Source organism: Pogona vitticeps, chromosome 2 (genome assembly GCF_051106095.1).
Source record: "Pogona vitticeps strain Pit_001003342236 chromosome 2, PviZW2.1, whole genome shotgun sequence".
NCBI classification, from domain to species: domain Eukaryota; kingdom Metazoa; phylum Chordata; class Lepidosauria; order Squamata; family Agamidae; genus Pogona; species Pogona vitticeps.
In genome coordinates this window covers 250,064,040-250,089,485 of record NC_135784.1, presented here as the reverse complement: position 1 = coordinate 250,089,485, position 25,446 = coordinate 250,064,040, and the positions used below count along the sequence as shown (strand labels likewise).

Here is a 25,446-nt window from a genome sequence, read left to right as displayed (position 1 = left end):
GACTTCGCCCCCACTGGCCCTGTGGGGGGGGAGCGTCGCAAGGGTCCGAGGGAGCCTTCCAGGACCCTTGCAATGCTCCCCCACCCCCTCACGGGGCCAGCGCAGGCGAAATCGCCAGCTTCCAGGTGGGGGGAACGTCGCAAGGGTCCTGGAAGCTCACTCAGACCCTTGCGACGCTCCTCCCACCGGCAAAATCGCCAGTTTCTGGGAGTGTTTTGAGGATTCCCATGCCTCAAAACACTCCCAGAAGCTGGCGATTTTACCCCCCCTGGCCCCGTGGGGGGGTGGGGGGAAGGTGGCAAGGGTCCAAGGGAGCCTCCCAGGACCCTTGCCAGGCTGCCCCCACCTCCCCACGGGGCCAGCCCTGGCAAAATCGCCAGGTTCTGGGAGTGTTTGGAGGCTTGGGGAGCCTCCAAACACTCCCAGAAGCTGGTGATTTTACCCCCCCTGGCCCCATGGGGGGGGGGAAGGTGGCAAGGGTCCAAGGGAGCCTCCCAGGACCCTTGCCAGGCTGCCCCCACCTCTCCACGGGGCCAGCCCTGGCGAAATCGCCAGGTTCTGGGAGTGTTTGGAGGCTTGGGGAGCCTCCAAACACTCCCAGAAGCTGGCGATTTTAGCCCCCCTGGCCCCGTGGGGGGGTGGGGGAAGGTGGCAAGGGTCCAAGGGAGCCTCCCAGGACCCTTGCCAGGCTGCCCCCACCTCCCCACGGGGCCAGCCCTGGCGAAATCGCCAGGTTCTGGGAGTGTTTGGAGGCTTGGGGAGCCTCCAAACACTCCCAGAAGCTGGCGATTTTAGCCCCACTGGCCGTGGGGGGTGGGGGAAGGTGGCAAGGGTCCAAGGGAGCCTCCCAGGACCCTTGCCAGGCTGCCCCCACCTCCCCACGGGGCCAGCCCTGGCGAAATCGCCAGGTTCTGGGAGTGTTTGGAGGCTTGGGGAGCCTCCAAACACTCCCAGAAGCTGGCGATTTTACCCCCCCTGGCCCCGTGGGGGGGTGGGGGGAAGGTGGCAAGGGTCCAAGGGAGCCTCCCAGGACCCTTGCCAGGCTGCCCCCACCTCGCCACGGGGCCAGCCCTGGCAAAATTGCCAGGTTCTGGGAGTGTTTGGAGGCTTGGGGAGCCTCCAAATACTCCCAGAAGCTGGCGATTTTACCCCCCTGGCACCGTGGGGGTGGGGGTGGGGGGAAGGTGGCTAGGGTCCAAGGGAGCCTCCCAGGACCCTTGCCAGGCTGCTCCCACCTCCCCACGGGGCCAGCCCTGGCGAAATCGCCAGGTTCTGGGAGTGTTTGGAGGCTTGGGGAGCCTCCAAACACTCCCAGAAGCTGGCGATTTTAGCCCCCCTGGCCGTGGGGGGTGGGGGAAGGTGGCAAGGGTCCAAGGGAGCCTCCCAGGACCCTTGCCAGGCTGCCCCCACCTCCCCACGGGGCCAGCCCTGGCGAAATCGCCAGGTTCTGGGAGTGTTTGGAGGCTTGGGGAGCCTCCAAACACTCCCAGAACCTGGCGATTTTACCCCCCCCCTGGCCCCGTGGGGGGGTGGGGGGAAGGTGGCTAGGGTCCAAGGGAGCCTCCCAGGACACTTGCCAGGCTGCCCCCACCTCCCCACGGGGCCAGCCCTGGCAAAACTGCCAGGTTCTGGGAGTGTTTGGAGGCTTGGGGAGCCTCCAAATACTCCCAGAAGCTGGCGATTTTACCCCCCCTGGCCCCGTGGGGAGGGTGGGGGGAAGGTGGCTAGGGTCCAAGGGAGCCTCCCAGGACCCTTGCCAGGCTGCCCCCACCTCCCCACGGGGCCAGCCCTGGCGAAATTGCCAGGTTCTGGGAGTGTTTGGAGGCTTGGGGAGCCTACAAACACTCCCAGAAGCTGGCGATTTTACCCCCCCTGGCCCCGCGGGGGGGTAAGGTGGCAAGGGTCCAAGGGAGCCTCCCAGGACCCTTGCCAGGCTGCCCCCACCTCCCCACGGGGCCAGCCCTGGCGAAATTGCCAGGTTCTGGGAGTGTTTGGAGGCTTGGGGAGCCTCCAAACACTCCCAGAAGCTGGCGATTTTACCCCCCTGGCCCCGTGGGGGTGGGGGTGGGGGGAAGGTGGCAAGGGTCCAAGGGAGCCTCCCAGGACCCTTGCCAGGCTGCCCCCCCCACGGGGCCAGCCCTGGCAAAATCGCCAGCTCCCAGGACCTTTTGAGAGGCTGGAAAGCTTCTCAAAAGGTCCTGGAAGGTCGCTATTTCGCCCATGCTGGCCTCATGGGGGTGGGGGTGGGAGTAGCATGGCAAGGGTCTGGAAGGCCCCCTCAGACTCTTGCCACGCTACCCCCCCCCACAGGGCCAGCGCAGGCGAAATCGCCAGCTCCCAGGACCTTTTGAGAGGCTGGAAAGCTTCTCAAAAGGTCCTGGAAGGTCGCTATTTCACCCATGCTGGCCCCATGGGGGGGTAGCGTGGCAAGCATCTGGAAGGCCCCCTCGGACCCTTGCCATGCTACCCCACCCCCCATGGGTCCAGGGGGGGCAAAATCGCCACCTTCTGGGGCTCTTTTGAAGCTTCCCAAGCCTTAAAAGAGCCCAGAAGGTGGCGATTTTGCCCCCTCTGACCCCCGGGGGGCAGGGTGAGTCTCTAACGGGTCCTGGAACACTCTAGGACCCTTTGGAGGCTCACCCTGCCCCCCACCAGGCTAGAGGGGGCGAAATTGCCACCTTCTGGGGCTCTTCTGAAGCTTTCCAAATCTCAAAAGAGCCCCAGAAGGTGGTGATTTTGCCCCCTCTGGCCTTCAGGGGGTCTGGGTGAGCCTCCAAAGGGTCCTAGGGTGTGTTCCATAAGACAGACCTCTCCATAAGGCTCACCAATTTTTAGGAGAAGAAAACATATTTTTTTTCCTGTTTTCTTCTCCTAAAAATTTGGTGCGTCTTATGGAGAGGTGCGTCTTATGGAGCGAAAAATACGGTACCTCTTTGATGACCAAGGTAGTTCTAGTTCGCCTGTCTCAGATCGATATAGACAGGCACATGTGAGTTCCCTCTGGTGACTTACCTCCTATCTTTGGAGGGAAGGATGGTCTACCATGCGCATCTATTGGCCATGAACTTGCCAACCTGGAAAATACTCCCACTTTGGCATCAGTGCTCGATCGAGCTCGAAAACCATAAACTCGATGTTGATTTGTAAATAAATGAAATCTTTATTAAATATAATGAAACAAAGAACTACCTTACCAACTTTGTTTGAAACTGTTGCCTACTTGGCTTTCTATTTATGCTTTAAAATATTATATATCTGCTACTGCTGCCCATTAACCAGATGATTCTGGTACGTAGGACTTTTGTCTCATTCTAGGGTCAAACATCTTTTCACAGGACTCAGTACCACCTGTCCTCCATGTAAACGCATTGTTCCTCAATGGTCTATAGATCTTTCTAAATTCAGTCATGTGCCCGCCATTCGAGCCCATTTTCTCTTCAAATGCGAAATTACTTACTTTGAACAGCCTTCCTAGTGGCTGTCATATCTGCCAAGGGAACATGGGAAATAGCTGGATTGTGATTCGATCCACCTTTTATTCAATTTTCCTGATAAAGTGACTTCCTACCTTAATGTCTCATTTTTGACCTATTCGACTAGTTTTCATGTTTATCTGTGCTTCATCTTACCATCATTCTTCAGATCACCATCATCTCCTCTAGAGCACATGCTCCACAATAATTATGTAAGACGCTCACCAGCATTTTGTCTGGACACTGCCAGAGCTTCTAAACAGATGACAGGCTCTTTTTATGCTTTCATTCTTTTAATTTCGAAAGTCCAGTTTCATCCTATCCATCTCTAGATCGATGGTCCACACTGTATCTATGGCTTACCAGTGGTCAGACGAGTCACCGTCTAATCAGCTTTAGCCTCGCTCCATGGAGTGCTGTCTACCTTGGCTGCATCCAGAGTAGAATCGAGATTCTTGACATTACCGTGCAGCAATATGATCCATGCCATCTACCTCTGTGGGGCACTACTGGCTACATGTAGGTACACGCAGTAACACTGGATTTGGCAGAAATGTGTTGGCATCCTTCCTACCGTGACGTCCCACCTGCCAATAAGTAAGCTTGCCAGTCACCCATATGTGTGTATTCACAGAGGCCACGAAGAAGAAAGAAAGGTTACTTACCTGTAACCATGGTTCTTCGAGTGGACCTCTGTGAATTCACACTACCCGCCCATCCTCCCCTCTGTCCGTCACGGGTATCTTATTGTTGTATAACTCTCGTGCCCGGCGGACAAATTGCAGGAACTGAGGGGAATCTTGGGTGGGAGGAGCTTGTGCCTCATGGGGGATCATACCATAAAATTGTTACTTTTAGCTCTGGAATGCTCCGAGAATGTCAGCGCAGGCGCAGACTAAACCCATATGTGTGAATTCACAGAGGTCCACTCAAAGAACCATGGTTACAGGTAAGTAACGTTTCTTTTATAATGTTGCTGTTACGTATGTGCCATCAAGTCCAAACTGACTTACAATGATCTTGCTAGAGCTTTCAAGGTAAGTGAGATATTTAACAGGGTGATCCATTGTCACAGAAAATGGAAAGGAAATCCTATTTTTGGTATTTCCAACATTAGTCTCACAGAAGTATTTGAAAAGCAAAGTGTGCTGCTTATCTACCACCCCATAGTGCTTAAAGCACCCTAGGCACTTTACAATTTAATTGTGCAGGGGATACATTGCCCTCATCTCAGCAAGCTGGCTACTCAGTTTACCAACCTCAGAAGGATGGAAGGCCAAGTCAAGCTTGAGTCTGGATTATTTCAGATCATGAGCAGTCTTAAGTGCAGTACTGCAATTTAACTGTGCCACAAGGCTCCTACATTTAATACAAGATGACTCAAGATTTTTTTAAACTGACTATTGAATTTTCAACTACATGTTTCCAGCTTTACTCACCAGTCAACCCATTAAAGCTCAGTTTTACACATTATATGGTTGATGGTTATTCATAATTTGTGTGTTACAACTCCGTTTTCATGGACAGAGTTGACTTGTGTGGTACGATGTGTTCCAGCTGACTTTGTTACGTAGTGCTTCTGATTAATTGTTTCAACCTCTCCAGAGGAATTATAGCTTGAAGCCATCATCACTGTGACTTCCTCCATAATTCTAGTAATGTAAATTGACTACTGAACTCGTCTTGATTTTGCCTTTTAGTTACCGCAGTCAATTGTACTTAATTCACGCACACTCTCTTCTTCATTCATCTGAAGATTTTTGATCCAGATTTTGGTTCCTATTGTAACTTTTGTGTCATCAGTCTGACAACAGTGTGTGTGTCATAATCCTTACCTAGGGAAAGGTGTTGTGTTTCTGGACAGCCCTCAAACAGTAGAGTGCATCTCCTGCAGCATGAGTAACTCCAAAGCTGTGCCCCCAGAGGGCTCTAAACACAATGTCGCTTCCAAGGGGATTAATACTGACCTGAGAGGGTAAGGGAAAGACTTCAGTCCTTTGAGGGAAAATATTTTCTCCAGCAGGGAGTATTCTAAACAATTGGGCTGCACAATCTTGCTACCTTTTTTTTCCTGATCCATTTGAGAATTCTAAGTTTTAGCTATGCTTGTTCATCTCTGATACCTATTCATATGGATATGTTTGGATGAAGAATAGAAGTGCGCAGATTTGTGTTTCAGAACTACAACTCCCAGAATTCGGCAAGCATCATGGCTACAGAGTTGTAATCCAAATCCCCAAGTCTGCATCATCTCTACTGGGGAACATTTAACCTCTGAGATTTTTTTTGGACTTCATATCCTAGTGGCCCCAGCCAGCACGACCCATGGCAAGGGATTATGGGAGTGGTAGTCCAAAACAGCTGGAGCTTCAAAGTTCCCCAGTCTGATGCAAGAGATTACTAAAAGCTACAACAATGAAAGGAAGAGCAGGCATTTTTGGACCAGCCCTATGACAACCAGGATGCTTACACCATGATAAATTGTAAGAGCAAACTACATACGACACCGCAAAACGATGGCTCTGTAAGGCAGCTTGAGAAGGAGAAATAATGCCTAGTTCTTCTGCTTCCTCTAGAGCAGGGATGGTTCGTGAGATCGCTCCACATAGAGTACAAGCTAGTTCTGTTTTAGTGGCTTCCAGACTTCCTTTTTTGAGATAAACATGGCTGTAAAGTTAATTGAAAGCCACTAATTTTCAACCAATCCCTTGTGGCCCAGTGTGAATTACACCAGATGAGTTTGCTAATTTCAGCAAAGTTATCTGGTCCAAGTGCCCTAACATGCCAGGCCTGGGCCCTGCAATGTCTGAATAATTTCTCTTGTAAAGTAGGTTAGGTTGAGATATTGTGATTGACTGGAGGTCACACCGTGATAATTTGAACCTAGGTTTTTTCCCACCCCAGATGGATGCGCCAATATCCAACGACAACTGTTACGATACCTGTCAAACCTTCAATAATATAAAAAGCATAATGATAAACTCAGCATGTCCTATGAGGTGTAGGGGTTAAGGAGAGGGTTTTGGGGTAAGGATTGTTCTAATCTCTTTTGTGTATAAAATGGTCTTGAAAACATTAATTGTATTGTATGGCGCGTGTGTTTTGTTTGTTTTTGCCTTTGCCATATTTCCAGGCTTGTTCATTGCCATTTGCCAAGATTTTCATACAGACATGGGATGATCCCAAAGCTCTATGTGATGCCCTGGAAACAAGATATGAAGTACCGCACACTGAATTTAAAGGTAGGGAAGTTGGGCATGCAGTGACTTCTGGACAGAGTGGGAACGTGAGCCCTGTTTTGGAGAGCCAAAATACCCAGTGGCCCAAAGCCTCTTACCTAGTTATACTGGCATGGCACAAATGGCATAACTTTTGGAGGCGAATTGCCCCATGTAATCAGCATAGACATTCTCGGTTGCATATGGAGTTATGTGATTCAATGTGCAACTGATAGCATTTATGGTGATTTCTTAACTTGGAGCAATCATGATGACACACAAGAGGATTTTAACCAGTGATTTTTATCTGCAAAGAGAGGTGGCAAGATTCCTCATGCTTTCTGAAATGTGTAAATATCAAATCAACTGATCTATCTATTGAAGAGATTTTTAAAGCAGTAGACTTCTTTGTATATTCACCATTCAGATAGCCCGTGGTTCAGTTCTACACCCAGATAACTGAGGCTGAAATTGACAGCACAGTCCTATACATGTCTGCTCAGAAGCAAGCCCAACAGAATTCAGTGGGGCCCACTGGCAATTACGTGTGTTTAGGATTGAAGGTAACATTATTTATGAAAGCCAAACTTAAATTTGGGTTGTGAGTTAACAATATTGGTTAGGTTACACTATTCGTGCAACTACGCAACAGGATGTTGGTCATTAAAGTTTCCAAGCATTTTCTCACAACTTGGGAAAGTGTGTAGTTGTTGTTTGTAACGACAGTCCCAGAATCCTCCGGCCAGTAGCACCAGAGGCAATCCTGGCTGAGAAAGTGCAGGAGCTGTAGTTCAAAAAACTAACATCTTCAAGCTGCGTTTTCTGTCTGCTATTAGCTTTCTCTAATTTATATCACAGAAAGGAAACTGTTTTGTCTGCCACTGGAAGAAAGAGCCAAAGTTATCACTGGATTTCAATATGTACTGCTAATGTACCCCTTCTCTTCCTTTCCCTCCACTTTGTTTCCCTTTTCACTCAGCCAACAGCCAAGGGAAGCACACGTTGCTCTTTCCAGATGTTCAAAAGAGGGATTGGAAAAGTCTTTTTATTATTGTGGCTCCCAGAATCCTCCTGCCAGCATGCTCAATGGCTGTGCTATCTGGCAGGCTTGAGAACCCCTAGTCCTGAAACACAACTTTTCCAAACCTGTTCCCTGAAATGATCCATGCAAGAAAGCTTTTGAAATTCAGCTGCATGAAATCAGGCCGATAGCCAAAGATTGCCCATTGAACATGCTTGCTTATCCTGCACAGTTAGCTTTTCTCAGTTTACAGTATTAATTCATTATTGGCATTGATTGTTTTAAAAAATGATTATTGATTACAGCATTATTATTGGCAGAAATGTTTTGCACAAGTTTGTAATAAGTGCTTTAATTCTCTTCCCTAGTACGCTGACAATATTGGGCTTTATAGCGGTTCCACGGAAGACACTCTGTTTTTGAACAAAAGCGAGAGGCATTGTCACGGAGAGGATCGCAAGAAACTTCTGCAGAAAGTGCCCCAGCAAATGACTGTGGAAGACATTCCCATTTATTCTCACCTCTCTAGGTACCATAAGTCCATGGTGGCTTATGGCTTCAGGATCAAACTCTGAGCCATTTCCAGCTGGGATTCCACTGACCATGAATTAAACAGTGCTGGAAGCAAAACAATGTGCAATACTTCACCGTTTCCCTTTTTGGGTGAAATTTTCCCTAAGCCTGTGAGATGTTCTGCTAAATGAAGGCACTGAGATGTCACCTGTTCAGAACCATCCATCCACTCAAAACGCTGAACTTCTGGTTCAAGACTTGCTTTATTTATTAATACACTAGTAAGCCTTCATTAATCATTAAAGTCAATTTAACGGATTAATGATTAAGATTCTCATCCTCAGCATCCACCTGCAACATGTGAAAAATTACACACGTTTTTTAATCTTTCGGCAGGGTTGGGGAACCTTTGGCCCAGCAGATATTTGAGCCTACATCTCCCACAACCTCATGCTGCATGACACGGACCATGTCAAATAGAGCTGATGAGAGTTATAGATCAAAACATCTGGAAAGCCAATGGTTTCCCATCCTTGCCTTCCAGAATTGTGGTAGGGTTTACCTCATAGTGCCTCTGAAATGCTTTCAGTAGCCTACAGTGGCATACAGAACCTACTTATTATTTACACAATGCTCTTCTTAAGTGCTCCAAGCGCTTGGGGAAGAGCATTTAATGAAAATGTTTTACACTGCATGTATCACTTGTAAATACAATTAAGCACCTGCCTTGCTCTGCTAAGTTATAATTAAATGTAAAGTACGTTGTGACTTTATACAAATATATACATTCTGAGTGTTTATTTAAATGAATCTCAAAACTGGGAATTTAGAGGGGATTTCTTGCCAACCAACACACATTTTAAAACACGTATTTAAGATTCTGAAGTTGCCAAGGAAACAGATTAGTAGAGGTGATATTTTTAAAAAGCAACTTCTACCTAATTGCATTTTATGTGCTCATTATTGTTTTTCTAATGCAGTGTTCACTCTGAGGCCACTGAGTGCTACCAATCACACTAAGTTCTTATGGTTATATTTCCCCCATCTCTCTCTTAGTATGCACTAACTTAACACTTTCTGGGGGGCACCTCTGGCCTTGCCTTGTTGTTTTGCTATAGGGATTGGTTGGCCACTGGGTTTGTTCTCGCCTCAACTCCACTTGCAAAGACTCAAACATCTCATCAGAAGATGACTTGGTTTGAAAGAAGCAAGCAAACAAAAGTCTTCGAGGCACCTTACAGAGTAACATTTCATTTGGCACCAGCTTTTCGTGGACCAAAGTCCACAAAAGCTTATGCCAAATAAAACATATTTGCTTTTGAGCTGCCCTAAGACTTTTTGCTGTCTTTGCTCCAAGAGGCTAGCAGAGCTGTGCCCATCTGAACCTTTCTAATGGCTTCAAGAGTTTACAAGAGATTGCATCTTCATTCTCCCTCCCACTGTAACAACATAAGGAGTTCAGCTTGCATGAGGAAGCCAAAGGACGCTTGGGTGATACATTGACAGAAGGAAATTCAAGAACCCAGCTCATTTTGTATGATAAGTATACTGGCGAACTATTCCATCTGAAAGCTGTGCTCTGTTGTCTCTTTATTTCATTGGTCAATTTCCCTGCTCTGGCTTGCATTTCTCCAAATGAACCAGTGAAATGAAGCCAAAAACAAACCCTGCATTCTTGCTCTGGTTTGTTGGGACAACATCAGGCTCTTACATTTGAATAACATAATGCCCCAACTGTGCAAATGAGACTGATCTAATAATGTGCACTAGCACATTGTTTAGAACTGATAAACCAGGGTTCCCACAAGTCCCAGACTGAATCTATCATCTGACCTGTGGCCATTAACTAGCACCCTGGCCTCAGAAATCATTGTTCTGTCAGCTACACTCTGTCTTCTCCTTGGCCCATAACAACACCTCTCCAAAACAGCATAGCCCCCTTGGGGCAGCAGTGGGGGGGGCAATGTATTTACTGCTCTCAAGGACTCTGCCTCATTGAGCCTAATGGTAGGGCTGCCCCTACTTAGATCACACATTTTAGCTTTTTCTAATCACGATTTCTGCACATTAGTGCACTCTTCCCCCACATAAACACTGTGGCATAATCCCATTAGCCACCCCACTCCCTGTATTGCACTACGCTAGTCACAGGGGAAGAGTTGAAAAAAGGACAGACTTTGATCCTGCATAAACAGCATATTGTTAGAACAATATTAGCTGCAGTTATGTAATCTTTTCTAGTTTGGTTCAGCTGATCTGTATTTTGGTGGATGTCTCCTTGTGTTTCATGAGGAATCTTCCATTTAAAGCAAAAAGTTACAGTTTAAGTTGTACTCCCACCTCAAGACTGCTGTTTATATAAATGCCTATGTTTCATCTCAGTTCTTCCAAAGTACTAGTTATGTGCTATATAGGAAACAAAATGGATGACTAGGGATATTACACTTTGGTAAGGAAGTTAAGGTTCAAGAGGGTACAACCTTGTGTTCATGTTGTAAGAAGGGGAGGCTGATCTGTGGTCTCAAATTCCTTATTTTGGGAGCTACAGTGCTCAATCGTAACCTTTTGGGTTTAAACTAAATCTACATGTTCCTGTTCTGGGAATTTTCTTGCTTTCATTTTAAACCAAAAAGGTATCTTGCCGTATGTTCTAGTTTTTGAGAGAAAGGTGAGGTATAATATAATAAAAGTGGGAGAAAACAGATCTTTTTCTCTTTAGTGAATCAGAGATTAAAATTCACCTTTTGTGCAGAAGGATATTTCAAGGTGCCTATGTTTTAACTAAGCACCAGGGATCACACTGCAAACTGAATTTCATTATTTTGAGGGATGCCATTTCAATCTTCGCTTTTTGCTTTACACCAAAGATTTTTCTTCTTTAAAAAATAATGAATCAGACCGATTCAGCTCTGCACTGTCAGCTGTAACGGGCAAGAGCTCTCTGTCATTTCAGACAGAAACTTTTTTCCAGCCCTACCTGCAGTACAAAGATGACCAGATTGTATTCAGCTACCTTTCCTACAGAGATCGTTCATTCACAATTACATCAAAACAATTTCTTTGCCCTTTTAAAAAAAATATATGAGAAATGGTTAAATCCACCTTACTGAGTTCTGTGATAGAGTTTTCTGAAATAAGAGCTGTCCATTATGTATGAATCCAACATGATCTGTAATAACATTGTTAGACTCAATATACTGAGATAGCTCAGTGAGTCAAAGTACATGGCTGTGGAGCCAAGACTGGGATTGGATTTCCCACTGTGCTGCCAGGGAGAGGAGCCAACCTGCATGGCCTTGGGCAACCTGTACAGTTACAGGATGCCCCAGAATAAGTTAATGGTAACCCATTTTCGAGCATGTAACATCTAGGAAACCTTGGCAAAAGCTGCCATAAATTCGAATCTCCCTAATGACATGTTATTATTATTTATTACATTGCATTTCTTATTTCTCAACATTGCTGGTGCTTTGGGTGGACCAAAGGGTCAAGACTAAAAATTATGAGTCAAGTCTAAAAATGTGCGGGTGAGATGACATGCTTGCAAAATCACTTACTTTTGAATTACAGGAAGCAAAGTAATTCAAACAAATTCAAACAAATTCAAACAAAGCAGCTGTTGGCAATTGTTTTGAATTGGTAACCAAAGATTTTGGAACAACTCCAGGTTGCTGAAATTAGAATGGGGAGAAGGATGGCATGATCTTCCTTTCCGTATTCTTTTAATTTCTTTCCTTAATGTTTACTTTGCAATTTTTATGCTTTCTACTTTCACAACTATTTCCAGCAGAGGGCAGCCTAACATTTTGTTTTCAAGATATGCCTGTATCTTTTAATTAACAAAAATACCAGAATAAATTGAAATGCTTAGTAACTTACTCTAAAAGCTTCCTATAATAAACATGCAAAACATGAGAGTGAACCAAGGTGTGGAGAATACGATTATAAAAGACAGCCTAATAAAAGTGATAGTATTGTCTGCAGTAGTTGTGCCATTGTTTAACAGCGATGCTGTTACAAGGGCATGTCTCCTCACTGAAGTCTGCAGTTGGTAGGGGGAAAGAATGTAGCTATATAGATCTTTGGTCTGATCAGCAAAATTCTTTTTATGTTCTTCTATATTCTAAAATATAACAGAAAAAGCAAGAACTGGAGAAGGAGATCGTGATGGTCACCACTGGTATCTATCCTTCTTTTGGGCTCAGCTTGTCAACTCTTTGAAATGCTGTGAGAGGGTTTATGAGTACAGTGAATATAAGAAAGTGGGGGAGATTGTTGACATCACTGTTGAGGGAGAGAATCATAACAGAAACTGAGTGTTTGACACTTAATCAGCCTAACATTGTTTAGGTTGTATTCGAGCCTTGAAAATAAAGTTTGACTATTTTTTTGTTTTGATCACTACTTCAAGTGGTTTGACCGAGAAAGCTATGGACTTCTCTGGTCATACACCAACAGAGCATAACAATATACCTTAGCCTTTGGTGGAGCTGACTGGATAGCTCAGTGAGATAAAATACACAGTTGTGAGTTCAATTCCTCACCGAAAGAGCCAACGTGTGAAGCCTTGGGCAAGCTGCACAGTCCCAGAAGTAGACTCTGGTAAACCACTTTTGAGAGGTTTATACCTAGGAAACCTGGCAAGGGTTGTCATAAAGCAAAATTAACTTAATGACACACAGTTATTAGTAGTATTACATACTCCTGTATTTTCTTCGGGAGCCTGAGGGCAGGTGCTCCGGATAAGAGAATTAAGCTGGAGCCTAGGAGAGCCAGACAAATAAGAAGTGGTTGCCAAATGTCCATGTGGTCACACAGAAGCTTGCTTTAAAACACAGATTAAAACAAATCTGGATTAAAACAACACAGTAAAAATAGGGGTAAATGAAGCACAACTGCAAACAGAGAATAATGATAAAAGTGAGGAAAGAGGAAGCAAAACTCTCTGTAATTTATAGCGAGGACACTGATCCAGTGCCAAAAGAGAAGTCTGATAACTTTATGCCCAAATGAAGCCCATGAATACGTTCCTTCACACTCCAATTGCACAGGGAAGGGTCTCTGAGTGAGGTCACTGAGATGTAGTAGCTGCTTTCCACATTTTTGTTTAACAGCAGTGCAATGCGAGGAATTTCTGTCACTACGGCATATTATCTGGGCTTTGCCTTTCCCCCATTTCTGTTTTAAAACTTGGTTGGTTTCACTACTAGGTGAGTGTATGCACAGGGATGTACAGATGAATGCTTGCATTTCTGTGCAGTGAAAACATTAATTTAAGATGTGAGGGTCTTCCCCCCAACCCCCAACTCTCCCCTCTTTTGTTCTTGGTGTGATGTTGTCACTTCCAAAGATCATAATAGCAGTCGTTTAGTAAGAAGATCCTCCATAAAGTATAATGGGTACCAGGACTACCCTTCCCATAGAGAACTGGACAATTCCCTGGAATCAGTGGAAGTGAGGGGCCATTCCTTTCTTCTTCTCCTTGCACATGGAATGAAAAAATGTTTATCATTTCCAGAGTTGTCTTTGTAGTTCTGATTGAAAATATTCCGTTCTACTTCACTTTCGTTTCCTGACACCAATCCTTATATGTTCCATTCCTTTATAATTTTCTTTTTTACCTTGATTCATACTTCTCACATTTCATGTTCAAGTTGTATGTTGTGCAGCATCAAACTCTCACTTCTATGCACATGAGGCTCTAGATGTTCTTTTGGCTTTTATCTAGTTGCATCATTAGTTACAGCTAATGTCCTTTTTTCTTTTCCAGCAGCTGCATGAAGGCTTTCCAACCCGAGGTCTCATCTTCCAGCACTGTCGCTTTCATTTTGGACCATCTCATCATACAATTTTCATGGAAAGTTCAGTAATGGTTTATCATTGCCATTTTCTGCACAACACTGACAAAATTAGCTTGAGTGTCACTGCCGTTGCCTCCTCCACCAGTGTCACCTTCAACTACTGCTGCCAGGCAGTAGCTGCCACCCCCATCCCCATCTGAACTATCCATTCTACTGATGCAGCCATTGCCATAGGATAGAAATCTTGAATCAAGGCCCTTGGATTCATGGCGCCCTACCCTCCTCTTTTGCTGCCAACACTCTTTCCCAGGAGACTTCAACTCACAGCCAAAACAAAAATCGAGCTGCTTCAGTATTTCAGCTTAACTGACTGTCTCCTCCCCAATCTCAGGGGCCAGGCTTATTAGGAAGGAGATTAATATTTAACCTATAATTTCAAAGTCTTTGGATGTTGTAAGGTTTTTGCTTCCCTCTATAAACTTGCCAAGGGAGGATGAATATTCCCAGCTTAGTGGATGGACCTTGCTCCCCTGTTAGATTTCCAGTGGGAGTGCCTGCACTTTTAGAGGCGTACAGGCAGCAACTCAGCCATCTCTCTCAGTCCTTTTCAAGTCTGGCCTCAATCATCTCCTCTGCCTCAAATGGCAGGTACTTGAATTGCAGCATTCCTCAGCAGGGAGGGAGAAGAGACTCCTCCTCTTGCAAATGTTTGCTCGCCATTAAAGTCCCTCCGATTGCTGATCTGACTATCAATTCAGGTGTGTAAAAAAGACACCTGGGTGAAACCTACTAGGCAACCATAGGTCCTCTTGGGGTCCCACTAGCTTCTGATTCAGTAAATCTTGATTCTAAGACAGAAGAGGGAAGCACCGGCTGAAAAATCCGCCAGTATGGAGGATTGCCCACCAATGGTATATATAAAAAGATGTTAAAAGAAGATGTTACTGTATATATAAATATATAATTTATATTATAGATGTGTTATATATATATATATATATATATATATATTGAAAGGGTGCCAAAAGTCAGAATCAACCTGACAGCCCTGCACACACAAATATTAGGAGTCAAAGCAGATTGAAAATTAATGCACGTCTGAGAAGGCATACAATTTTTGCCACTTATTTTGTGACTCACTGATCTCAGAGATAACAGTAGCAAGGTGGCTTTGCCTTCATAATGAAGACAAACATTGCTTGGCTGAAGCTTTAAATAGCTTTGCTCCCTCCCTCCCTCCCTCCCTCCCTCTCTCTCTCTCTCTCTCCCTGTTTGGAGAAGGCCAAGATGGCAAAAGGTACAGTTGGAAACTCCAGTCACGTTTCATTGAGGGATTTATGATTTCAGGGGGAATGGCCACACTCATGACATTAGAGGATGGCCCGTGCAGGGGCAGTGATGTGGGGCTTTGGTTGTGTCTCTATAAAAATTGACCACCCCAGTGTAAAAATAGGTGCGGTAAGTTAAGAATGCATTCCCCCAAAGTCCTTTTGTGTGGTTAAGGTAGCAACTACACTTGCAATCCAGATTGGAGTGTTTTGGCTTTGCTGTGCCTTGGTCCTCAGCCTATGTTATGCTTCTGTTTGTATCAGGTGGTTAGACAGGGACTGGGGGGTTGTTCAATCTGATGCAGTTTGAACCATACAGCAGCTCACGGCCCCCCTTCCTTTCATCTTGCCCTATGCCAATCCCTAGCTCTCATGTTATGGTTCATCGTAAAGACGGTGGGCTGTCTATGTACCTTGCATAATTACATTGTAAATTGCCTAGAGAGTGCTCTAGCACTATGGGGTGGTATATAAGTTGAAAACAACAATTTAGAGTAGTTACTCAGTTGTTTGTTAAAAAAAATACTTCAAGGTGACTAGGCAGAAAGATTATGGGGGTGGATGTTCCCACTGTCAGAAACATCACAAAGCTTAGTATGTCACCAGAATACCACGCACAAAGACACAATCATTATTTCAGAGAACAGAACAACTGATCACACAGAGAAAAATCTGTTTGAATCGTTCTGGCTTGAAAAAAAGTAGACACCTACAGCAACGGGGGGAGGCGGAGAACCTCCATGTCATGAGCAAAAAGGGCCAAATTGATTCAAATTGGCTTTTGCACCATGTGATCAGTAAAAAAAAAAAAGAACATTGGTTTGTTTTTATATCTGCAGCAAATGCAGCAGTATTTGACCGTGTAGTCATAGCCTAAGTTGAACAGGCATCCTTATCTTGGAGCTTTGTGCTATTGAACAAAGGTGCTGTTATTTGAGGTGGAGTCAAATCCATGTCTGCCCCTGCTGCATTTACAGTTAGATAATTTGCTTTAGCAGAACCATTCAGAAATAAGAATGAATCACTTTTCTTTAACTCTCACTGGAAAATGGAATGTTCACTAGAAGCTGAGAATCTTGCACACACTGTGTGTGAATTTAGGGAAGCAAACCCCACCTCTCCTCTATGTTTTAACTGCAATGAGTATATTAATGGCAACAAGCATTTCTGTGATGCATGTAGATGCAGGTGCTCGGAGAGGAAATGTATTGCAGTGTAACCTCCTGTGGCTTTTAGACCCTGCCCTCCCCTGCATACAATTTGTGTGGGAATTGGGCAGGCATAAGACCAAAAATATTCTGGTTGCTGCTCCATTGTGCCGTTTTTGGCCCTTAAGTGCAGCTGATCTCACTGTCTTTGAAGCCACCTTTAAACTACTTTGCCGCATTGAAAAATGGTGACCACTGCAGCCTAATGACACAGGTGATTGAGCATCTCTTACAAAGTCTTATAATTTCAAACATTCCTGTTTAGGAAATTAGAAATTCAGGGTCTTGATTTGTCATCTTGCCAAATGGCTTCTCTTAAATGCTTTCATTAGCTCTTCCATTACAAAAAGCCAATCAGCTATCATGAGGGGTGGGAGAGGGAGCTTGAAGGCACTGGCGGGTTTCAGACTCACTTGCTGGCAGGCATGGGACTCTGTTCTTTGATTAATGCCACTGGCTATGGAGGCAGCAAAAGCAGGACTTTCTCCTGGGGGGCCTTTTCCACTTGGGGTGGAACAGAGCAGCGAGAGTTGACTTGGAACCTGTCCAAATTGAGCTTCCTGGTAAAGGAGGGATGTAACAGAGATTTGAGCAGGAATTCCGCAAAGAAAGTGCTCACAGAGAGAAATGGAAAGCTGGGAGGCAGGAGAGGCAGAACACATTTCTTCAGAAAAACATCAAAGGTTAATGAAACAAATACAGAGGGCAGGTTTAGAAAATATCACACTGTGGGATCTTTTCTAAACCTTGTTCACTTGGCTGTTCAGGTCACCTACACACTCATTATCTTTGTCATGTCTCGACCTGACCAGTCATCTTCAGAAATGGGAGAGGCTCTCTTTCAGCTAGATGGCGCCAGTAAACAGGAAGAGCTCAATGATCCATCTCAGAATATCCTCAGAGAAGTATTGGGGAGAAGAAGAGCTGATGGCAGTTTTGCCTCGGAGGAGGACACAATGGCTGATGTCAGCCCCGTTTGCCTAGGACTGTGGTTTCCAACCTTGGGTAACCCAGATGTGCCTGGACTGCAATTCCCAGAAGCCTTCACCACCGGCTGTGCTGGCTGGGGTTTCTCAAGAGTTGCAATTCAAGAATGCCTGGGTTGCCCAAGATTGGGAACCGCTGGCCTAAGAGAAAGATGAAGTCTTAGAAGATTTGAGCAAGGTCTCCTGATAATGGATTGGAAGCAACTGGACATTTGGGAGATTTGCGGGAAACAACTCATTAACAGCCTGCCACTCATGCCCATCTTCATCTTGTTTAGATTCCTTGAATCTATTGCCACTACCAGGATTGGAACTGCTGCCCATAGTGATTTTTTTTACTATTAAAGCCCATCATTCCAAGGCACCCAAAGCCTTCCCCAGGGCAAAAGATAACCCAGGGACGCTCAGATCCTGAAACTGGTGTTTGTGTGTGAGGAGGGAGGAGAGAGAGGAAGCTCTCCATGGGCTTATGCAATAGGATTTCCCTCCAGTGTTTACTTCAGGTTTGCACAACTGCCCATGATCAAGAAGGCTAGCTCTGCTTTTGTTTGTTAATGACATTTAGATGGATGTTTCACATCCAAAAATTATGATAGGTAGTTCAGTTATAGCCATTTGATTGAGCTGCACCAGAATTTCCAGGAAGTCAAAGATGGATTCGAAAGTAGGTAACAGTCAATAGAGATGGGTAACATTGTATGAGATGACAGCCGAAAGCGGGACAAAATTACGTGAGATTCACGGTAATCAGAGTTCAGTTTTATTTATGATTTATTGCAGGAAAAGCATAGAAGGAACACGAGATAACAATGTCCTTCTCCGTGCAATGAATATTACTCTAACATTTACAAAACATGTAACCATGAAATTGTTTGTTGGAAAAACCACAGTAAGGGATCAGTCATTTCAAAGATAATAAAAGTACTTCAAAGATGTGCGATTATGAAGTCCGGTTTTCCTATAATAACAGAATCTTCCTACAGTAGAACAAACTCTTCATAGTTGTGTATGGCCATTAGTTCCTATCAATGATAAGAAGAACATAACCCACATTATTTGTGTGAATGCCATAAGGCAGGATAGAGTAGATGTCATACCTGCCTTCCAAATGAAATTATTTAAGGATGATAGGAATTGCAATCCAACACATTCTAAGGGCACTGTATTTATCCATGGAAACAAAATACATGTTTCAACATGCATTTCCTATTTCCTTCAGACAGTTGAACCATTTTGGCTGTGGTGGGGGTGGGTGGAACAAATAGAAAAACTATTTCTCTTTTTTTAAAAGAATGGGTGTGCTCAAGTTCAAGAAGCCAGTTCAGTGAAAATCTGATCGTGTTTGGACAAGAGAATCACCTCTGTGTAAATAAGATTATGAAAAGACTGGCATTTTCTTGGAGGACTGACATTCTGAAGGAGGAGTGACTGTCAAGTCAGCTATTGTTATGTGTGTGGCACCAAAGAGGCCAAGTAATGATTCATTGCTAAAGAATACCAAGAGAATGTATTCTAGAGGTTAAACAAATTGTTCCATGTATCCTTTAATTGAGCAGGTGAACCCATTGCATTACCTCTTCACAGTAATCCAGGACGCTGGGAAAATCTCCAAGGTTAATAACAGTTCTGTAGAGTGCCAGTACATTCCTGTTATGACATGCCATCACAGCATAACAGGAAAGTTGTCCTTAAGAATCTACATTAAATCTTTCCTCTTTCATTTGGGACCAGTTTCTCTCTGTTCATGAGTTTATGGAGTAGATACACAAAAAATGTTCTGAAGATTGTAACCTGCAGCATTTGCTCGTAATTCATTTGTGAGGGTGGTGGGACTGAGAGAAGGGCCTCTCCTGATTATCTTAATGCCCGAGCAGGCTCATAGAGGGAGACACGGTCTTTTAGAGAGCTTGGATCCAAGTCGTTTAGGGTTTTATAAGTTAAAAACAGCACGTTCCATTGTGCCCAGAAATGGATCAGCAGCCAGTGGAGCTGCTGCAGCAGGGGAGTTACATGTTCCCTGTAACCAGCCCCAGTTAGAAATCTGGCTGCGGCATTTTGGATCCACTGGAGTTTCCAAACACTTTCCCAGGGCAGCCCCATATAGAACATGCTATAGGAATCAGGTCAAGATATAACTAGGTATACGTATGTCACTGTAAACAATTCAGCTATCTCAAGAAATGAGCGTTATTTCATGTGCTGATACTAATTGAAATCCGAATTAAATCCCAATTCAGCAATGGCAATAGGAAAACATATTTCATAGCACCAAAGGGCAGCAGGCTTGGCCATACAGCACACACAGCAATGTCCTCCCATTATACGCTTTTCTTTCTTTCTTTCTTTCTTTCTTTCTTTCTTTCTTTCTTTCTTTCTTTCTTTCTTTCTTTCTTTCTTTCTTTCTTTCTTTCTTTCTTTCTTTCTTTCTTTGACTTCTATGCTGCCCATCTAGACCCAAGGTCAACTGTTCTGCCTTGCTCTGTCTAATGGCAGGGCTGGTACTGGTAAAATCTTAATGCAGGAAGATTCATACATCTTCTCCAGCTGCTAAGATCTCAGAAAGAAGGGAAGGGAAGGGAAGACTTACTACTGAACAACAGAAACATTAAGAGTTGCCCCATACCATACCAGAAATTTGATCTATCTTGCTCAGTGCTACCTGTGTGAGACACAGGCAAAATGCAGGCTTCCAGATGTTGTTGGACTGCAGCTTTTAACACTCCTCACCACTGCTTATGTTGATAGGAGCTGCAGTCCAACAACATCTAGAGGGCCACTTTGCTGCTGCAGGAGCTTTTAAAACCTCACCAGGTTTCAGAAAAGGGGAGTTCACTAGCCTTAGAGATGACAAGAATTGAGCTCAACACCTTTTCTATATAAAGCATATGCTGTCACTGAGCTCTTAAAACCTTTCTTATACAAGCATATTGTAGTCTTTGCCTAGCATTTGTACTATAGCATCAATAAGATTTTGAAAATAATATTTTCATTATATCAATAACAGCTATAACGAAGTGACAAACTCATGATGCAGTGATTAACTGCAGTTCTGCAGCCTAAACTCTGCTCATGGTACAGGTTCAATCCCAGGTAGCCGGTTCAAGGTTCACTCAGTCTTCCATCCTTCCGAGGTCAGTACCTAGCTTTCTGGGGAGAGGGCAATGTGTAGCCTGCATAATTTAAATTGTAAGCTGCCCATTGAATGCCATAAGTCAGCGGCCCCCTATCTTTTTGGGACCAGTTGGGGGGCGGGCCCCGTGCTCAGGGGGGCATATGCACACAAGCACGACACACCCCTTGTGCGAGCATGACACACCCAGCATGCGGGGGGGGCAGAGATCCGTCTCCACGGCCCAGTTCTGCGAAGCCCATGGACCAGCACCACGCCACGGACTTGGGGTTGGGGACCCCTGCTTTAAGTGTTCTGGGCCAGAATATAAGCAGCATCCTTTGCTTTTTTCAAAATTATTATTAACTCTCTCTGGAAATGAAGTATTATAACCAACACATGAGAATACTCCTAGGTAAGAAACATGTACTGTGGTTAGACCTAGAGAGGAACATTTGGAGAAATCTAGAGGACATTGTGTGTGCATAGCAATGTATGATGACAAATAAGATCTATGGCATTAATGTCAATTGTAGCCAAAACCTATGAGATGGGGGGAATCCTTCTTTAAGGAGAATGCTGTCTTGAGCAGGAGACTGGAAAAGGAGGCAAAGGAAATGGTGATTAACTTACTGTATTGTAAGGGGAAATAACATTCAGTTAAGCCATGTATTCTCTTTCTTTCATCCTATTCAAGACTATCTATTAATAAAGATTATCTATCAAACCCAGCAGAAAGTCAACTCAACATCAAGGTAGTTATACACACTTGTACCTACTTGTTCATGCACAGTGCTCAGAATATGTACTTCAAGGCTCTGTTAAAAAGAAACTCATTTTGAAAAGCCTTCATTTGCTGCATCCCAAAAAATGCCACTACACATGAGGATGGTATTTAACTCTTTATTAAATGCCACGTCAAGATATATTCTTATCTCCTTAGCCACAAGGAGCTACTGTATAAACACAGTCCGACTGCAATATCCTGTAATAATTAAATGAAAATATAAATCAAACTAAAATGTCAGGGAAAGCCAACATATTGAAGTTGTATTTCATTATTAGATCCAGTGTCAAGAAAACCTAGCTGAGATATTTGCATAATTGCTTTAGATACAAGAAAGACTAAAAACTCTGCAGGCTTTAGAGGTAATTTAAGAATTTAATAGTTGTACATAGAAAAATTCAGACTGTGTAGCTTTCAATCATTTGGATTATTATTTGTTCCTATTGTCCTGTTGGCTCAAGATATTGGGAAAGTAGATAAAATGGTAAGCTAAGTCACATCAAGTAAAGCAAAACAATGCAGGGTGAAGCCACTACAGACAAGGCAGCACTGCCAGGACCTTGGATAGCACACAGTAGAAGATGTTGGCTGGAATATTCTTACACACAGGAAGCTGCTGTTCCAGCAGCAAGACGTAGAAATCTTCCGGAGATTGGTCAGTCTTGTTCTGCTATTGGCTTGGCCCACTTCCAAGAAGCTGCTCGAAATGTTGACATCCCATTGTCTTATTTTTCAGGTTTTGGCACCTGTGGCACAAGGGTTATGAGACTGAGCCAGGAATAGGTTTTATGTGCTAAAGTAGTCTTGGTGCAATAATGTCCCCTGACTGTCAAGGCTTTGGAGAGGGAATGATGACCCTTTGAACAGAGCTCCTCACCAGACCACAGATCTCATAGTTTCATAGTTCTATAGGGTGCAGCCATGAGAGCTAAGTTGTATTAAACTAAGTTGTATTAAATGGACCATATACATACACCCATACTCTCAGATAAATGTGTATAGGAAAACTCTGGCTATACAGTGGCACCTCGCTTTACGATTGCCCTGCATTACGATGAATCCGCTTTACGACGATCAATTGCAATCGCAAAACGATGGTCTAAATTGGGGAATTTCGCTTTGCAATGATCGGTTCCCTGCTTCAAGGAACCGATTCTTCACAAAACGATGTTTTTCTAACAGCTGATCGGCGGTTTCAAAATGGCCACTGGGTAATTAAAATGGCTCCCCGCTGTGTTTAGGGACGGATTCCTCACTATACAGGCAGCGAAAATGGCTGCCGTATGGCGGATCTTCGCTGGACGGTGAGTTTTTACCCCATTGGAACGCATTGAACGGGTTTCAATGGGTTTCAGTTGGGTTTTTTATTTCGCTTTACGATGTTTTCGCTTAACGGCAATTTTCCTGGAATGGATTATCGTTGCTAAGAGAGGCACCACTGTAATATTGATATTGATGACTGGAGAAAAATGTGGAAAGATAACTATAACATGATTAAACCAGTTAAACTTAGAGAAAACATCCTTAAAATGTTTCATAGACAGCATTTTACTCCAACAAAATTGGCAAAAAATGTCAGAAGGGATCAGTAATGTTTGCTGGAAATGTAAAAAAAAACCCAGGGACTTATTATCATGTATGGTGGTCATGCGAAAAAGCAAAAAACATTTGGTTACAGGTTTGGGAAATGTCACAAGAAATTGTTCAGCAAAAAAATCAGTTTTAAACCTGAAATGTTATTATTGAATATAATGTCAGAAATCGTTGATAAGAAAATAAAATATAAATTACTGTATATAGTTACTGCAGCTAGGTTACTCTGGGCCCAAAAATGGCAGAGTGGAGAAACACCAATGATGGATGAGCTATTAAAGAAGCTACTAGATATTGCAGAACTAGATATGCTTTCAGAGGCACTACGGGATCAACCAAGGCATTTTGTAAAGGAAAGCTGGAAGCTGATACATAATTGGGCCCAGGAAAAGACAGGAATTTAGGGTAAAAATTAGTTTATGGCAAATTAATGCTCACTAGACTCCTTTGATGGTATTCAGATGTCCAGACAATGGCAAAATTTCCGATCTATTTGTGTAGTATGATGTTTAGTTTTGATGTTTTGTTGTTATTAGTGTTCATTTCTGCTTGGTTTTAGTTTTCTGTTTTGTATGTTTGCATGTATGAAATAAAAATATTGGCCTGTTAAAAAAAAGATAAGTGTGTATAGGGGAATAACATAATAGTGCAAAACATAAGGACAAATTGCTAGAAAAGAGAAGTATGATTTCTGCTTTATTTTGATGATTCACTTTATGAGAACTGAGGGTGATGTTCTACAGTTTAAAGAAATTATCTACGGGCTCCTATTCAAATACAGTTGAATTATTTTTTTCAAAATCAGCATCAAAGAACTTCTAATCACTTTTGAAAGAGTTAATATAAGATACAACATGAAAGGCATGTGGTGGTGCTGCGGGTTAAACTGTAGAGCCCTCTGTGCTGCAAGGTCAGAAGACCAGCAGTCATAAGATCAAATCCACGCAACGGAGTGAGCTCCCGTCGCTTGTCCCAGCTCCTGCCAACCTAGCAGTTCAAAAGCATGTAAAAATGTGAGTAGATAAATAGGTACCACCTCGGTGGGAAGGTAACAGCGTTCCGTGTCTAGCCGCACTAATCACATGACCACGGAAACTGTCTTCGGACAAATGCTGGCTCTATGGCTTGGAAACGAGGATGAACATCATGCCCTAGAGTCAGACATGACTGGACTACATGTCAAGGGGAACTTTTACCTTTACCTTACAACAGGAAAATTTGAAATCTTTAATTATAAATTGTTTATGAAGGAAGAACAAAAAATGGAAAATTGAAAGAATTAACATTTGCGACACAAAACGAGTTTGAAGCTGCTAAAAGCTGAAATTGTATTAAATTACTGGTGTAGTTCCAAGAAGGTATTTACTGATAGTGATAACATTTTAGAACACAGCAAGAGCTAACAGTAGCAAACCTACATTCCACATCAGTCACTGAACATATTGAAACTAGTACTAAGTGATTTCATGCAGATCAGTGCTGGGCAAGAAGTGGTTGTAGATTATTTACCACATTTTTCCATGTATAAAATGACACTTTTTCCTTAAACAATTTGAGAAAAAATTGAGGGTTGTTTTATACCGAGAAGGCAGCTCTTTACCACTGCCTTTTGCGAAGGCATGGGGCTTAGCAAAAAGGAAGGGGAGGCGTTGCTGTCTTCCTTTTTGCTAAGCTCTGTGCCTTCTCAAAAGGCAAGGGCATGCAGGGCTTTAGCAAAAAGGAAGGGGAAGCATTGCTGTCTTCCTTTTTGCTAAACTTGGTGCCTTATCAAATGGCAAGGGGCACAGGGCTTTAGCAAAAAGGAAGGGGAGGCGTTGCTCCCTTCCATTTTGCTAAGCTCCATGCCTTCTCAAAAGGCAAGGAAAAGCAGCAGTCACTTTGACAGCCACTTTCCTTGCCTTTTGCCAAGGCTTAGCAAAAAGGGAACCCTTTAATCCCTGCTTTTTAAAATTTGGGGTTATAAAGGGGGGATCATCTTATATACTGGGTCATCTTATAAACGGAAAAATATGTTATCTATGCTCCTCTGCCATCCTTTGTCCTAGCACATGGCAGTTGATGCTGGATCAGGTCTATGCATATACAGTGGTGCCTCACTTAACGGGCGCCCCGTTTAACGATGAAATCGCATAGCGATGAAGATTTTGCGGTTGCAAAAGCGATCGCATTGCGATGCTTTAAATGCGGAAAAATCGCTTTGCAATGATCGGTACCCCTGTTTCGCTTACCGATCATCACAAAGCGATGATTTTTTAACAGCTGATCGGCGGTTCCAAAATGGCCACTGGGTTTAAAAAATGCTGCTGTTTTCTGGGACGGATGCCTTGCTTACCGGGCAGCGAAAATGGCCGCCATATAGAGGATTTTCGCTTTAAGGTGAGTCTGAAGCCCATAGGAATGCATTGAAGG

General features: G+C 43.8%; 1 protein-coding gene across 3 annotated transcripts; it reads left to right on the top strand.

The window, feature by feature from the left end:
• Positions 1 to 2,922: 2,922 nt before the first annotated feature.
• SPMIP10 (sperm microtubule inner protein 10) lies at positions 2,923 to 9,004 on the top strand. 3 transcript variants are annotated; one of them, XR_012084389.2, is made up of 4 exons: positions 5,438 to 5,448; positions 6,607 to 6,715; positions 7,119 to 7,254; positions 8,081 to 8,216. XR_012084389.2 is itself a non-coding variant. In XM_020790661.3 (3 exons), exons 1-3 carry the CDS (start codon positions 5,369 to 5,371, stop codon positions 8,285 to 8,287), a joined length of 396 nt encoding a protein of 131 aa, XP_020646320.3. In that variant the 5' UTR covers positions 2,923 to 5,368; the 3' UTR covers positions 8,288 to 9,004. The 3 variants fall into 3 exon arrangements, 1 of the variants encoding a protein (XP_020646320.3); XM_020790661.3 differs by lacking the exon at positions 7,119 to 7,254 and having other exon boundaries at positions 2,923 to 5,448; positions 8,081 to 9,004; XR_012084388.2 differs by lacking the exon at positions 5,438 to 5,448 and having other exon boundaries at positions 5,459 to 6,715.
• Positions 9,005 to 25,446: the final 16,442 nt, after the last annotated feature.